The 17,064-nt window shown below is 34.2% G+C and overlaps 1 protein-coding gene across 1 annotated transcript in view; it reads left to right on the top strand.

Annotated features, from left to right (window-relative positions):
* LOC106882813 (2',5'-phosphodiesterase 12) overlaps positions 1-15,723 on the top strand; it is a 51,481-nt gene extending 35,758 nt beyond the window's left edge. Inside the window, exons 3-7 of the mRNA XM_052965764.2 lie at positions 1,337-1,499; positions 4,322-4,454; positions 9,302-9,457; positions 12,018-12,129; positions 15,422-15,723. Coding sequence (XP_052821724.1) covers positions 1,337-1,499; positions 4,322-4,454; positions 9,302-9,457; positions 12,018-12,129; positions 15,422-15,690 — 833 coding nt within the window. The 3' untranslated portion in view covers positions 15,691-15,723. The remainder of the gene's footprint in view (positions 1-1,336; positions 1,500-4,321; positions 4,455-9,301; positions 9,458-12,017; positions 12,130-15,421) is intronic.
* The last annotated feature ends 1,341 nt before the right edge of the window (positions 15,724-17,064 follow it).

Consider the following 17,064-nt stretch of genomic DNA (forward strand, 5'->3'; position numbering starts at 1 on the left):
ATTGTTCTGATAAAAAAAAGAAAAAAAAGATTCTCTTTCAACTATTAAAAACTACATGGAGATGGAAGTTTATTGATCTTTATAGAATTAATCAGATCTATTTTTTGACATTGTAGCTTTACTGAGTAAATTAGTTATAACATATTTATTCATTGAATTTTTCTTTAGGACATGACATCTAAAAAAAAGTGTATAGTCAGATATATTATGATTGCTGTCTAATAGACATTGAAAAAGTTCAATTATCTTTAAAACTATAAGCAAATTTGAATATGACCGTTGAGCTTTTCCACTGTAGGATGTAAATGTATATCTGGTGTAAAGTCAACCAGTAAAAAGTTCACCAGCACAAAAGCATACTTACAAGCATTTGAGATATATTTTTGGTGAAATATTTACGTTATCAAATACTTACATATTTTATATATATATATATATATATATATATATGTATATATACTACACTCTCTGAGTGGTTGGCGTTAGGAAGGGCATCCAGCTGTAGAAACTCTGCCAAATTAGATTGGAGCCTGGTATTGCCATCCGGTTTCACCAGTCCTCAGTCAAATCGTCCAACCCATGCTAGCATGGAAAGCGGACATTAAACAATGATGATATATGGTGACATTTCATTATAATGTTTATAGTATTTAAAGAACAGAAGTATTTGTTTTTGTAAATTATATTCACATCTCAATGATAATGATATCTGTATATTATTCTTATTGGTTATTTATTAATTTAATCTTCATATTTAATAATTCAGATAATATTTTTGACTATGAAAATTTTAAATTTTGGTCTTCCATACTAAAGGCTGACAGCAGAATTCCATGGGATGTGTCTGCCTGTTGCACTATATATTTAATATATTATCATTACCATAGAAAAAATATAAAATTATTAGATTCATCTTAGCTCTACATTATACATCAGGTAATAGATACAAATACATGCTGGTTATGTCATCTTAAATATGGTGATTAAATTTAACTGAGAAATAATGGGTAGCATTTAGTCCTTGTGGGAAATATGCACCCCTTATAATTAGACTTAAAAATTTGGAGAAAAAAGTGCAGATTATTCTTGAAAAAATATATCAAAATGAACAAAAATAAATTCAATCTTCTCAATTATATTTTGTTTCTGTTTCTAATGTCTATTAACGGGACTAGCCTTGAAATGTTACAAAAACAGAAAAATATTTTACTTTGAATTAGCTAACATTTTATATATTACAAGATGTTTGCATAACATTGTCTTAATTTCATGAGTTAAGATAATGCTTATTAATTCTCTCAGTTTTATGATAGTTTGCAATATTATTTCCTTCCAGGTTACAATGCTGATCTTATTTGTCTTCAAGAAGTGGACAAAAAAGTATTTGAGCATGATTTGTTACCAGACCTGTCTTTGTCTGGTTTTGAAGGTCTTCTCTGTTTAAAAGCAGGTCAAGTGCCTGAGGGTAGTGCAACATTCTTTAACAAATCAAAGTTCAAGTAAGTTTTAATATTTTCTCTTTTAATGAAATGTAAGGACTATTTCAGATCTCACACATAGCATTCACTTTATCAACACTTTTCAAACAACACGAAAATCTACTCCTTTTATAAAGGTTGACTCTTAGGTGTTTTAACTCATTCTGTATTTCAATACATTTTAGCAAGTATAATTCAAAGTGTAAATTGTATGCTGTAGGTGTCAAAAGTTTAGTATGTATTGCAGTGAAATATTTTCAATAAAGTAAGGAAACCTGACTAGATAGAAACAATCAAAGCATGATTTAATGAAGATGATCTTGAGGAAAAAAATTATAAAAGTGTCCTTAATATTAGAAGCATTGGTCATAATGTTATCCTTTGTCTCTAGCCTCTTAGAATTCTTGTAAAAATAGAAGGAACAATTTTTTTGGACAATTGGTTTATAATCCCTCTCTCTTCACTTTTTGTGTACACTCTGTATAATTGATTAACCTAATCTAATCCTCTGTGAAGCTAGAATTTTTTCCTCAACTTTTCTCACTACTACAATGATCACTGCTTTTATAAACTTTGTTCTACTCTACACAAGACATTTAAATATATCTATTATAGGAGAGTATTGTAGTTTGCTTGAAGCATTGTGTATTGTTTGTAAAGAATAAAGGTTTAAAATGGTACAACAATGCACTATAAAACAAAAAAAATGGACTATATACCTGTTGTAATTTGGTTATCTACAGTCCGATGATATTTCGGAATTACAATTCCTTCTTCAGATCTTCTTAGCTGGAGTCTCTGCTATAAACTGTTTTCAAACAGTTTTCTTTTTTCGGAAGCGTCTCAATAGTGGTCTCACGAAACTTCTTCCGGAATTCTTCATGAGAAGTGTGTGAGGTCTGCTATGTTTCAATCTCGTGTGTGTTGGTACATCTGTGGCGCTGTTTCTAAGTTATGTGTTATACATGCAGCTTCTCTCTCTTTTTTTTCTTTCCTTTTTTGCCCTTCTTCTTTTCTTTTGTTAAAACAATACATATCTATTATGTCTCCCATATGCTGACAACGTTTACTTCTTAAACCAAATATTTATTTTCACTTTAATAGCTGCATATTTGCTAGATTATTTTTCTCTTCCTACCTTTTCCTTGAATGTCAACCTGTAATAATTAAAACAGTAAAAAAAACAGTTTGACTAATTAGTCTGTCCTTGTCCAGCTAGGTTAACAACCATGCTTTTCTTTATATCTATGGAAGCATATTAGAGTATGTGTGTATAAGAAAATTAAAGTTTTCTTGTTTGTAAAAATGTTTTTATATAAATCACATATGCTTCTATTAAACATTCATATTTTTTTTTCATAATCCCACTTTAAACTTATTAAACTCTTTATCATACAAGCTAATGAGATCCTTGCATAGTCACTAAATCTACCAGAAATATGCAGCCAAATCTCTCCCAAATCAAGCCATACTATCATATGAAAAGGATGGACACTTTAGATAATGTAATACAGGAAACAGTGTGTATGAATAAAAGACAGGATAATAACTGTTGGATCATCTTCGGTAATAGGACTGCTTGATCTGATTTTAGCTGGGACTATACAACATTTATCCAGCTTATAAAAGTTTTATCTATTTTTATCTCCTGTGATACAACAAATGCCCTAATTTTTAGGCAATAACAATTCTCCTGCTTTAAACACTATTACTGAAATAATTTATCCTTATTACTTTAAGAAAATAACATACAATTATGTATCCCAAATAGATAAAGGACACTTTCTTTCTGTTTTCTTCAGTTATTGCCTTGTTGCTGTCTCAAATAATTTGAGCCATTCACTCTTCTTAACATGCAGCTAATATGGATCACTAAACAAGATATTACTGTGTTTACTTCTTTATCTGCCTTTTACCAGAAAAAAAATAAAAAGTCTCGACTTTATAAAAACTGCTTTTGCTAAAAAGACTTATACACTTTGGTTAGATTACCTTTGTCCTCTGAACTAAAGTAGTCATGAGATTGCAATATAAGTTCCTGCTAGTCTTTTATAAAATCTCACCTCACACCTGTTTCATAAAATTGATATCACTAATAATGTCTGTGTGGTTGAATGTGTGAATAGTAAAGCAATTGAGTTTTACCTTCGTTAGGGTTTCCTTTATTCAGGAGCATGAAGGAAAATATTCACTTGCTCTTAATTCCTTCCACTGCCAGAGTGGCTGTGTGGTAAGTAGCTTGCTTACCAGCCACATGGTTCCGGGTTCAGTCCCACTGCGTGGCACCTTGGACAAATGTCTTCTACTATAGCCTCGGGCCGACCAAAGCCTTGTGAGTGGATTTGATAGATGGAAACTGAAAGAAGCCCGTCGTATATATGTGTGTATATATATATATGTATGTGTGTGTATATATTTTTGTGTCTGTGTTTGTCCCCCCACCATCGCTTGACAACCGATGCTGGTGTGTTTGCGTCCCCGTAACTTAGCGGTTCGGCAAAAGAGACCGATAGAATAAGTACTAGGCTTACAAAGAATAAGTCCTGGGGTCGATTTGCTCGACTAAAGGTGGTGCTCCAGCATGGCCGCAGTCAAATGACTGAAACAAGTAAAAGAGTAATCACCAGAACAATGTAAACAGGCTCAACTGATCTTCTCAATCCTAGACATACTCCCCTGACTTTTCTGATGTAACTTGCAATTTTTTTTCATCTTCTTTGCCAGCCTGTGCTCTACATTGCTCATCATATTACTGTCTGTTAAATATATTTAATCAATATTTGGAAACACATTTCTCTAAAATCTTATGCCTTAATTTCTCAAAAATCTTTGGTACATTTCAGATTGGTTGATAAACACGATATAGTCCTGTCTGAAATTATTGAGTCTGACAGCAGGTTTAAAGATATACTGAGTTTGTTAGAATGTAATGAACAATTAATGCACAAAGTTTTACAGAAACAAACTATCCAACAGGTAAGACATTTTTTTGTGTTATTAATTTCATCATGAAAGATCTGAAAATTTCTAATTATTTATATCTGTGCTATATTTTGATTGATTTTGGTCTTATACTTTGAATAAGACACTTCATGCTGATCAGAGATCAGAATGATCGACACATAATGTGGAGGTAAATATTAAAATACTTTTCAATTCTAAAGATGAGATTAATAAGTCTCTAAAATTATAATCGTAAGAAAAACTTATCTAATTATTTAGACAGTTAAGATATTTTTACTTTTATTACTTTGATTCTTAAATTTTGTCTTAAAGCAATAAAGTCTGCCAGATGTTCTGACATAACACTGATTAATATGATAAGAAAGTTGCTTGTATAGCTTTTAGTTAAACATTACTGTTTACAACCAACAAAGACTTTTGGAATTTTTATTTTTGGATATTAATTTAAGGAAATAGGTGAATGAGTTGCTTGTATTTAATGGTTGGTATGTTGGCAGAATTGTTACAGCATTGAATATTTCTTCAGGTACTTTATGTTCTGAGTTCAAATTTCTTCTAGTTCTCTACATTCTGAGTTCAAATTTCACGAAGGTTGACTTTGACTCTCATCCTTTTGAGGTCACTAAAATAAAACACTAATCACATACTGGGGTCAATGGTACTGACTAATCCCCTCCACTCAAAATGTAAGACCTTGTACCTATTTTAGAAATAATGACTTAGAACATTTTTATTCAAAATTAAATTGAATATAAGTTTTAAGGTATTAACCACAGGGATTCACTCAGCCTTGTTTCTACTGATGTTTCAATTTCTATGTCTCCAGGATGGCATTGTCTGAATAATTCCTCTTATCTCACTCATAGTCGTAAGTTGAGCGTGGCTGTTGCCAGTACCGCCTGACTGGCTTCCGTAGGATTTTCGAGCGAGATCGTTGCCAGTGCCCCTGGACTGGCTTGTGCGGGTGGCACATAAAAGACACCATTTCGAGCGTGGCCGTTGCCAGTATCGCCTGACTGGCCTTCGTGCAGGTGACACGTAAAAGCACCTACTACTCTCTCTGAGTGGTTGGCGTTAGGAAGGGCATCCAGCTGTAGAAACTCTGCCAAATTTAGATTGGAGCCTGGTGTTGCCATCCGGTTTCACCAGTCCTCAGTCAAGTCGTCCAACCCATGCTAGCATGGAAAGCGGACGTTAAACGATGATGATGATGATGATGATGATGATGATGATGATGTATACATTTTATTGTGTTTTTTTAGCAGAATACTTTCCTCTACATTGTCTGTTAGCTTTCTGAAGAAGGTAGTGAATGAATCATCTGAAAGACCTTCAGAAGCATTTACACTTATCACTTCCCTTCTGAGATTTAGTATTTTCAATCATTTTTTTCTTGCACCCTTAGAGTTGTGTCTCATGAATGTAACATTTAATGTGATATTATTAATGTCCAGGTACTATTGTATCTCTATACTCTGATTCACATTCATTACCTATTACCTACCACTACACAGCATCATGCTTCAATGTAGTTGCTAGAAATAGCAGACAAATCTCTCAAGTCTAACTCCTACAGTCTTAAAAAGTGCAAGGTGCACACATTGGATAATGTAGTCTTAAATACAATGTGAATGAAAAATAAAGGTGAGATAGTCATAGCTGAAATGTCTTTGGTCATGCACTTGCTTGGTTAGAGCTGATGTGAAGCTAAACAACAAGAACTAGAACAACAGCTTTTACACATGGTCTATTTTTTACATGACCGATGCCTTTTGTTGCCAGCAGAAGCAAGAGCTCCTTGAAATTCTTCTACCCCTTCCTTATTATTTGCTCACTACAGAGATTACCTAACAGAAACTATTAACTGTTTAGTGAGAATGTAAGCTATCCAAGGTAATTATTTCATTATAGTTTCTACTTCTAATTATTGTACATCAAATATCCTCATTTTCAGCCAGTCTACCTTTTCTGTACTCATTTCTTGCACTGAGTGGTAATCTCCTACATATCAAATAAGGTCATTTCCCAGATGGCACTGCAATTTTGTGTTCTTTATTAATAGTTAGAACTGTGGTCATTATGGTTTTGATTCTCAATGCTTTATTCCCTACTAAGCAGCCGGTTTAAAATTTTTTGTTTAGCTCTGTTTCTACTCTGAAGACTTAGATCTTCAGCATATAAAAGCTTTCAAGGACAACCAGTCCTGCAATCTGATGCTTTTATTTGATGGTAGTTAAAAACACAGCCCCAGTGAACACTTACCTATCTGTTCACTAAATTCTTCATTGAATTTGTTGCATTCTTGTACATGGTTTGACCAACTCTTACACAAGTCATTCTTTTACACTTAGTGCTCACTAGGCCTCTGAGTGTCAACCTAGTAGAGTTATCTGCTCTTCTTTAATAATTCAGTTGGTCCAGATGAACTATGGTATATGCTCTTGCATAAAACTGGTTGTTATGCTTTTGAACCACGTGGGAAATTGTGCTTACTATAAGTAGTTTTCATGATATTATGTTTTATAAATAGCTTTCATATTATAATTGTTTTTTCTGAACTAGTAAAGAAATAAAAAAAAAGATAGGCTTGGAAAGATTGGAAGAAAGTGGGCATCAGAGAGCAATACCAAGAAGCTAGATGTCTGGTATACTTTGCTGGATGGGAAGCAGAAAGTAAGTAGTTCACATATGTTTTGTGATGTGAGACCTGAAATGTTTCAGATTGCAAGACAGTGTACCATTGAATTATAACTGAGGAGAAGCACATACAAATGGATAATAGCACACTTGCTTTCTTTCTCCCTTCATAAGGCCTAAGTAATTATGCCTCCCATCACAAAGCCTGGGAGGGGCTGCTTTATTCTCCTGTACTGCTAACCATTACTTCCTCTCCCTGACATCATTCTGTTATTGATATCTATCAATCTCTTGCCATCACCAACTTGACCACTTTCTCTCACCAACTAACTTGTTATTGACATTCATTACTCTCTTACCACTGACCATTTCTATGCCTGTCCACCTCTCCCTCTTTTCCACCTGCAAAGTTGTAGCTCTTGTCATATTATCACTTCCTTCTTCCTTTCACCTCAGTTTATCTTCTGCAATCACCCTTTCTCCAGCTCCCTCTGTGGTTGTTTCTCCCTCTCATTCCAATCACCACAATCACTTAGTTTCTCTCCATCACACTCTCACTTCTATGTCTCTTTCATTCTACTATTGGTTCCATAATAAAATGCACCCAGTACACTCTATAAAGAGGTTAGTGTTAGGAGGACATCCAACCACAGAAAACATACCAAAAATAAAAAAATATAAGAGAGATGTGTTTCTCTTCCTGGCCCATTGGGAGCTGGGAGTGCAGGTAATTTCAAATAAGAACTGCCTTGAATCATGACAATCCATTCAACACATGCCAGCATGGAAAGTAGATGCAAAACAATGATGATGTTATTTTTCATTTATTCTTTATTGAGAGCTATATCATTTGGCATTTAGCAAGAACTTTCAAACCTTAGTTCTTTCATCATCATCGTCATCATACATGTTTTCCATGCTGGCATTGGTAGGACGATTTGACCAGAGCTGACAAGCTGGAGAGTCTGACTTGGCTTGGTTTCTATGACAGGATACCTTTCCTAATGCCAACCACTTTACTGTGTGTGCCGGGTGCTTTTAACATTCTGAGTTTCAAATACTAAAGGTAGCTGAGAAATATATTTAATCATCTTCAGTACTCTGTTGATTCAGATTATCTTTCTTGTACTCCTAAAACACAACTTTCACAATGTATTTTGTTTAACAACATCTGTTTTATCACCACCCACAAAACACCACTGTTTAAAATCTCTTTAAATTGGTGAAGATTAATATCACTTTATTTTTGAAATACCGTTGTTTTATGTTGAGATAAGTATTGATGGTATTATAACATGTACAGCATACTATTCTTGGCCATTCCAAATTATGATGCTTTCCATTCTAATTATGGTTTACTTTATCCCTATTTTGACCCTCATTGTTCCATCATTCCCTTTCTGCACCTAGTTGTCTTGTTAATTAATATATGTAGCATTTCACTGGTATCTTATTTTGTTTAGAATCATTAATATTGTAAGCTTATGATATAGGTGCAGGCATGGCTATTCAGTTAAGAGGTTCATGTCAGACCCACATAGTTAGGGTTTCAATCCTTCTAGATGTTGTTGAATGGCATTTAATACTATAACTGCAAATTGACCAATACCTTGTGTGTGAAATTGATAGATGGAAACTGAAAAAGCTTGATGTGTGTGTGTGTGTGTGTGCATGTACACGCGAGTAAGTTCATATTTCTCTTTGTCTTCATGTGTGTGCATGCACACGCGAGTAAGTTCATATTTCTCTTTGTCTTCATGTGTGTTTGCTGATTGTAAACAAAAGTATCACTATTCATACAGGTCGTGTTGTTTGTTTGCAGTCTACTGCCAAAGCACGTCAGGATTTCTTGAGATATCGCATGATGTTTGTAAACAAAGAATGCATTCAAATGATGCTGTTTGTTTCCAGTTTCCAATGTAACTTTATCCAAGCTGTTTGTTTTCCAGTAGGTGGGGATTATTACCTTGCTTAGAAACAGCTGGAGGTTGGCATCCGGAAGAGCATCCAGTTGTAGAAAACTCTGCTTTAACATAATTTTGTCTGACCTATGCAAGCATGGAAAAATAGACATTAAGATGATGATGATGATTGTATTGATCTTATGAGACTTTTATTTTATTAACAATGTTGAATATTATTTTATGAAATTTATTTGGTAAAGTTCTTTAATTCTATCCTTTTTAACATATTTCAAATTTCTGTTTATTGTCTTTTGGCAGGTGTCAATTTTGGAATCACTGGATAAGCCTGGTCAGTTGCTGTGTGTGGCCAACACCCATCTTTATTTCTATCCAACTGCTGATAACATACGTCTGATACAGATAGCTGCTTGTATGAAGCATTTAGAACATATAAAAGAAATGTACAAGAACAAGGTAAATTATTGACACTTTTATAAGATTTTTTTTTATCTCTCAGATGATGTTTTATTATGTTGCTATTTTCTTGTTTTCTTTTGTATTGTTATTCATTATAAATGAGATTCTGCCTGATTTTTTTTGCTCCTTATATGGAGTGATCAATTATCATTTCAAGATTTAATTGTTTGCTATCTGGTGGATTTTTCTATATCTGGATGCCCTTCCTGTCACCACCCTTACCTGTTTCCAAGTAAATATTTCCTCATGTCAATGTTTTCACAGATGATTGAAATGAAAGGCATCACTCGCATGATGGTGATACTCATTTACAACTATCACATGATGTGAAGGCAAGGAAACAGTAGCACACAAGCACACAAACATACACACATGAGAGCTTCTTTCAGTTTCCATCTACTAAATCCACACACAAAGCTTTGGTTGGCCTTAGGCTATAATCGAAGATACTTGCCCAAGGTGCCACTGAGTGGGTCTGAATCCAAAACCATGTGGTTGGGAAGCAAACTTCATACCAACAGCCTTGATTGTTGTAGAAATTGAAAGATTAAAATTTGTCAAGGAAAGGGGCTAGATCTTTGAGCACACTGTTTGAAGGTAATGGAGTGGATTTTGTTAGGACTAGTTTCCTTGTTGGATTGGAAGGATAAATTTCCACACATGGCAACTGTGTATTTGTGGTGGTGAGATAAATGGAGTAGGAGAGATTGGGAGCAGTTTTGTTGTCTGAGTCCAATGTGGAGTTTGAAGCCAGATAGGCAGCAAATGCAGTGGCTTTATCTTTAGGAGTTCTATATAGAGAGCCATATTAACTGTGAATTGGCAGCTAAGAGGATTCTACAAAGTTAGTAGTGATTCCTACTGGAGATGGATAAGAAGTTTTGGCTTTAATGTAGGCAGTGAAAGAACTAGCAGGTCATATGATGCATGAAAGTATTGCTTGTATTCCCAATGGTCTTCTGTTATTGTTCTTTGTTTGTACTACTGTTGCACAGTTTTACATGACGACTGGGGATGTGTGAAGTTGTAGGATTTGGTCTTATGATGGGGTGTAAGAAGATGTACATAGGTATTGGTTACCTGCTTAACTGTCTTGTATCATTCAAATACAAAGCACCTTAACTGTCATGAGTATTCCTGCAAGAACTGGCAGCATTCAAAACAGTGTTTCGAAGTGGTGTGTTGTTGGAAAATGTGAGGTGTGTTGTTGTGGGTAATAGCTGATCTGATTGGGACAAAGAGGATGATAGTTGTGGGAGGGGTTTAGAAGTGAGAAAGAAGTTAGAATGTTTTGAAAGTTGGTGTTAGGTCAGAGATATGGAATACTTGCTAATGTGTTTTAATAACAAGCGATTTGACTTCTTTGCTAGTGCTATTAGCGTGGAAAGAATTTGAGAGTCATGAGGAACTGTGTGTCTTAAAGCTGATGACTTCAGAGTCAGATGAGGTGAAATAGCTTCGAATGCTGGTAGCTAGAGAATTCTACTTGACTCGAGATGATCAGTTATCTGTAGTCAGATGTTTTGAAAATTTGTATGATTCTAACAGGATGATAAACATGCATACACACACACACACACACACACACACACACACACACACACACACACACACAAAATAACATAAAATCATTGGCAAACATTAGAGTAGGAAATTAAATGTGCAAGAGAAGTATATCAAACAATGTTTAAAACTATTTTTCTTCCAGCCAGTCAATTAGTTATCTACCAACACTCGTTATTTACCTCTTTTCATGTGGACTATATTGCTTGCTACTTGTTTATTCTTGAACAAGATGTAACATTGGAATGTAGACTGTTTGGTCTTTCATTTATCCAACCATCTCTTTATTTGTCACCTTTTAATATTATAAATTATTCAAACCAAGCTAGTGTGATAAATTTAAGGAATAATGATCTTTTTTCTTATGTAAATGGCAGGCAGATTAGCTCTGCCAACATTAAAGGAGTTAAAATATTAAGTTTTATCTGTTTATATACTTTTATTTATTGTAATAGTTAACCATTTACTCTGTGGCTAATGAATTATTGCATGGATCTAAGTATTCAAGGAGTGGGACATACAATATCCCGTAAGTCAGACTGTCCCATGGCCCCAGCAGACGAAATGGAAAAGGCATTGCCCTAGAGGATAGTGAGGGAGGTGTGCTTTCTTATGCATATGACAATTTCATAGAGAAGAAAGTATATAAATGAATGTCTCACTTATATTAGTATCAAGTTATGAATTTGGGTGTCTACAGTATTTGAGCATTTAAGTCTGAAATGTGATGTGCTGATTACAGCTTGGTCCTTTACCAGTTGTTAAACCGGTAATAATATTGATCCAAAAAACTGGTAATAATATTGATCCAACAAACCAGTAATAATATTGATCCAACAAATTTGATTCAATATCAGTTCCTTGATGTGATGAATCTCAAAGTAGTTCTATTTTTATTGCTTGTTTACTTTAACATAAATTAACTTATCTAAGATAATTTAACATAAACAACACAAATAATAGTCTCTCATTATTTCTCCTTTTTTTTTTTTAGGGTCAGAATATATCATTAGTTTTCTGTGGTGATTTCAACAGTGATCCTGAGCGAGGAGTGAATTTATTCATGACAACAGGAAGCATAACAGCAGATTTTAAAGAATGGAAATGTAATGTATATATTTTCACATTTACATATCATCATCATCATCATCATCATCGTTTAACGTCCGCTTTCCATGCTAGCATGGGTTGGACGATTTGACTGAGGACTGGTGAAACCGGATGGCAACACCAGGCTCCAATCTAATTTGGCAGAGTTTCTACAGCTGGATGCCCTTCCTAACGCCAACTCACATATACACACTTATATGTTAATTAATTCTGATTTAAAATTAAAAGTAAGAAAAAAATTTTAAAGATTTGATGTGGGATTTGAAATATGAGGTAAAGTGATGGTTTGCGAATGAGATAGATTCCTGAAGGGAAAACGTTGTAAACGTGGTTGTAGAACTTGCCATATACATAAATGCTGTCGAACCAACAATTTAAAAGCAAGGGAAGTTATTCATACTTAAGTTTCTTACTTGGTTAACAAAAATTGTAGGTTTCCAGGTATTTATTTACTTATTAACAATATTTCTAAACTAATTTCTATTTTTTCTGTCTTGTGTAGTATTCTTGATTGTAGAAAATGTTCTATTTAGTTTGTTTTTTTAATAAATCGCTTTGATAATACACTGTAAAAACTATTTGACTTTCATAATTATTTTATCAATATAATTTATTTTATTAATATAATTTATTTTATTAATATAATATCTCTATACTATAGATTTCAGTTAGAGTGAAGTCTTGTTTATATATAATCTTGATTAAAAAAAATCATACTTTATTAATGTTTATCAGATAAAATGTTAGGTATTTAACATAGCAATATATCAACTTGACAACCATTTTCTCATTCTGTTATAAGCTGGACAAATCTGCAATACAATTGCTTTTAATTTATCTTGTTCTTACATCATCTGATATATAAAATTTAATTTTCTAAGGTCTGTTCTAACAATCTTGTAATTTTATCTTGTGCTTGTCATTTCACCCAGCATAAGATAGTTATTTGTATTAAATACTTGTGAAATTATCTTTTCTTTAACTCATTTGTATGTGAATCTATTTCCCTAGCTCACTTCATATATATATATATATATATATATATATAAGGGCCTTAGAGTCAACCTAGCTTAAACCAAAGTCCTAATAAGTAGGAAGGCAGACAAACCACAAACCCCTTCAGGTAGATGACCCTGCTTGATCTGTAGAAAAGCGTAGGTAGAAACTCTATAAGATGTGCCCTTTGTAAGCTATGGACACATAAGAGGTGCAGCAATATCAAAGGAAGGCTAACTAGCAAGATAGTTTTTGTATGTGGCAGATGCTCAGGAGCAATAAACACTAAAACTGTGCAGAGAACAACTTCTGCCACATTCCAGGGAGAAAAACTAGAAGTAGTTGATAGCTTCCGTTACCTAGGTGACCACGGGGGTGGGTGCTCTGAAAGTGTAGCTGCTTGAATAAGAATAGCCTGGGCAAAGTTCAGAGAGCTCCTACCTCTGCTGGTGACAAAGGGCCTCTTGCTCAGAGTAAAAAGTACGAACAACCATGCTACATGGCAGTGAAACATGGGCCATGACTGCTGAGGACATGTGTAAGCTTGCAATGAATGAAGCCAGTATGGTCTGATGGATGTGTAATGTCAGTGTGCATACTTGACAGACTATAAGTGCCTTGAGAGAAAAGTTGGACCTAAGAAGCATCAGATGTGGTGTGCAAGAGAGATGATTGCACTGGTATGATCATGTGGTGCAAATGGATGAGGATAGCCGTGTAAAAAAGTGTCACGCCCTAGTGGTTGAGGGAAACTGTGGAAGAGGTAGACCCAGGAAGACCTGAGATGAGGTGGTGAAGCACAGCCTTTGAACATTATGCCTCACCGAGGCAATGACTTGTGACTGAGACCTTTGGAAATATGCTGTGCATGAGAAAACCTGACAAGCCAAGTGAGACCATAGTCCGTGGCCTATGCCAGTCGTGTAACCAGCCCACTGAGGCAAACCTTTCTGTCATTGGACACTAAACTCTGCTTGCGAAGATCTGTTGAGGCAAGTGAAATCGAAATCAAATTCGATGACAGCACCGCATGACTGGCATCCGTGCTAGTGGAGCACTAAGAACACCATCTGAGCGTGACCGTTGCCAGGGCTGCTAACTGGACTCCGTGCCAGTGGCACATAAAAAGAACCATTCAAGCATGATCGTTACCAGCGTCGCCTTACTGGCACTTGTGCCAGTGGTACGTGAAAAACAACATTCGAGTAAGGGCGCTGCCAGTGTTGCTGGACTGGCACCTGTGCAGGTGACACGTAAAAATACCATTTGAGCGTGGCCGTTGCCAGTACCGCCTGGCTGGCCCTCGTGCCGGTGGCATGTAAAAGCACCCACTACACTCTTGGAGTGGTTGGCGTTAGGAAGGGCATCCAGCTGTAGAAACTCTGCCAAATCAGATTGGAGCCTGGTGCAGCCATCTAGCTTACCAGTTGCCAGTCAAACCGTCCAACCCATGCCAGCATGGAAAGCAGATGTTAAACGATGATGATGATGATGATATATATAAATATATATATATATATATATAAATATTTTCGGTAAAAAAGAAAATGGAGGGGATACAAAAATGACATACATCAGCCGGTAGACACTCTATTATGTCTATTTATTCTAAAACATAAGGAAGTATTATAAGAATACATACACATGCAAAAATTGTGTTACACACATATGTACTAGTCATACATAAAAGAGTAAAAGATCAGTTCCTTACGGCCGTTTCTGCCAAGAGGCAACGATATCCTCCATGCTATCTCCATCTCTTCAGTGTTCTGTAGGGATGGGTAGATAAAGTTTGGATGTTGAGTGTGCCTCTAGGCTTCTTCAGAGGGACTAAATGGTTAGGAGAGCCAATACATACAAGAATCAGTTACCAATAGGTACAGTATATTTTTCTTATTGAAGAGGTCATAAGAAGAACAGGACCAAAACTTAGAGTGTGAGAGGAGTACAACTTAGTAAAATGGATTAGGTATAGGAAAGGGAAATAAGTCATAGACTTCCAGTGTTGCCTTCCAAGATTCATGTTATTTTGTCCAGTGGTGGATAGGTGGATATAGTCGTTCTTAGGAGGAATTTTTTAGGAATGGTGAATTTTGGGAGTGGTTCTCATTTTGTTTACATATAAATACACTTTATGTTTAGAGTGATGGGTTTGGAAGTATGGTCTGTGTTTTGGAAGTATGGTCTGTGTTTTGGAAGTGGAAGTTTATATATAGGATGCCAGTTGAGTCTTTTTTGCAATGTATCAACATATTCTGTTGATTAATGTTTTTTTTAAAATTTTTGTTTCAGTAAATGGAAGTACGGATTCTATTTTGGGAATGAATTTGAATCACTTCTTTTCTCTGTCCAGTGGTTGTGGCTACCCGGTTTATACGAATTATGTTGGTGGTTTCAACGCTACTTTGGACTACATCTTTTATGACAATACATGTTTTGATGTGGCAGAAGTGGTTCCATTACCTGATGATAGTGAAGTCGTACTGCATACAGCATTGCCCAGTGTTGTGTTCCCGTCAGATCACATTGCCCAAATATGTACTCTAAAGTGGAAGCAATAATGTTTTGAAACTTTATAAAAATTTCTGAAAGTAGCTGTAAATGTTTTCTGTTTATACTTTAGATACATGAGAATTCAGTTGAGTGTTGAAATTATTATTTATTATTATTATTATTATTATTATTATTATTATTATTATTATTATTATTATTATTATTATTATTATTTATCATTATTATTATTATTATTATTATTATTATTTATTATTTATTATTATTATTATTTATTATTATTATTATTATTATTATTATTATAATTATTTATTATTATTATTATTATTATTATTATTATTTATTATTATTATTAATTATTATTATTATTATTATTTATTATTATTATTATTTATTATTATTATTATTATTATTATTATTATTTATTATTTATTATTATTATTATTATTATCATTATTATTTATTATTATTATTATTATTATTATTATTATTATTTATCATTATTATTAAGGTGGCAAGCTGACAGAGTTGTTAGCATGCTGGACAAAATGCTTAGTGGTATTTCATCCATTTTTTATGTTCTGAGTTCAAACTGCTGTGAGGTCAACTTTGCCTTTCATCCTTTCGGGGTCGATAAAAATAAGTACCAGTTGAGTACTGGGGTTAATGTAATTGACTTTCCCTTCCCCTCAAAATTTTAGGTCTTATGCTTATAGTAGAAAGGAAAGGATTATTATTATTATTATTATTATTATTATTATTATTATTATTATTATTAAGGCGGCGAGCTGGCAGAATCGTTAGCATGCTGGACGAAATGCTTAGCAGCATTTCGTTCATTTTTACGTTCTGAGTTCAAATTCCGCTGAGGTTGACTTTGCCTTTCATCCTTTCGGGGTCGATAAATTAAGTGCCAGTGAAACACTGTGGTCGATGTAATCGACTGTCCCCCTCCCACAAACTTCAGGCCTTGTGCCTTTAGTAGAAAGAATTATTATTATTATTATTATTATTATCATCATTATTATTTTTTTTTTGCAACACTTCCACTCTCCATTTATTGAGCAGGGAACAATTCTGTTTTGTTCAAAAGTTGTTTTACTATGTTTGAATGTTTATTTTTAAATCATTATATATGGAATTTATTTCCTTTCTGATGGCTTATTGGATGAAAGTGCTGATGAAAATGCATCACTTTTCTCTATTGATATGATTTATCTTAAAGAGTTCCAGAAGACGAGGAAAATGTTGTTAATAATTCTGAACTAAATCTGTTTATTAGTGTCACATCGCACACTTGCTTACATTATGATGTGTAAACACCATGAACAGCCTTGTAACTTGGCTGGAATTAGAATTCTACCAAGAAAAGTAAAAGTAACAGGTCTGTTTTTCTATATCTGTGATATATCACAACGAAACTA

The sequence above is a fragment of the Octopus bimaculoides genome, chromosome 2 (assembly GCF_046866305.1).
Source record: "Octopus bimaculoides isolate indiv1 chromosome 2, ASM4686630v1, whole genome shotgun sequence".
NCBI lineage: Eukaryota > Metazoa > Mollusca > Cephalopoda > Octopoda > Octopodidae > Octopus > Octopus bimaculoides.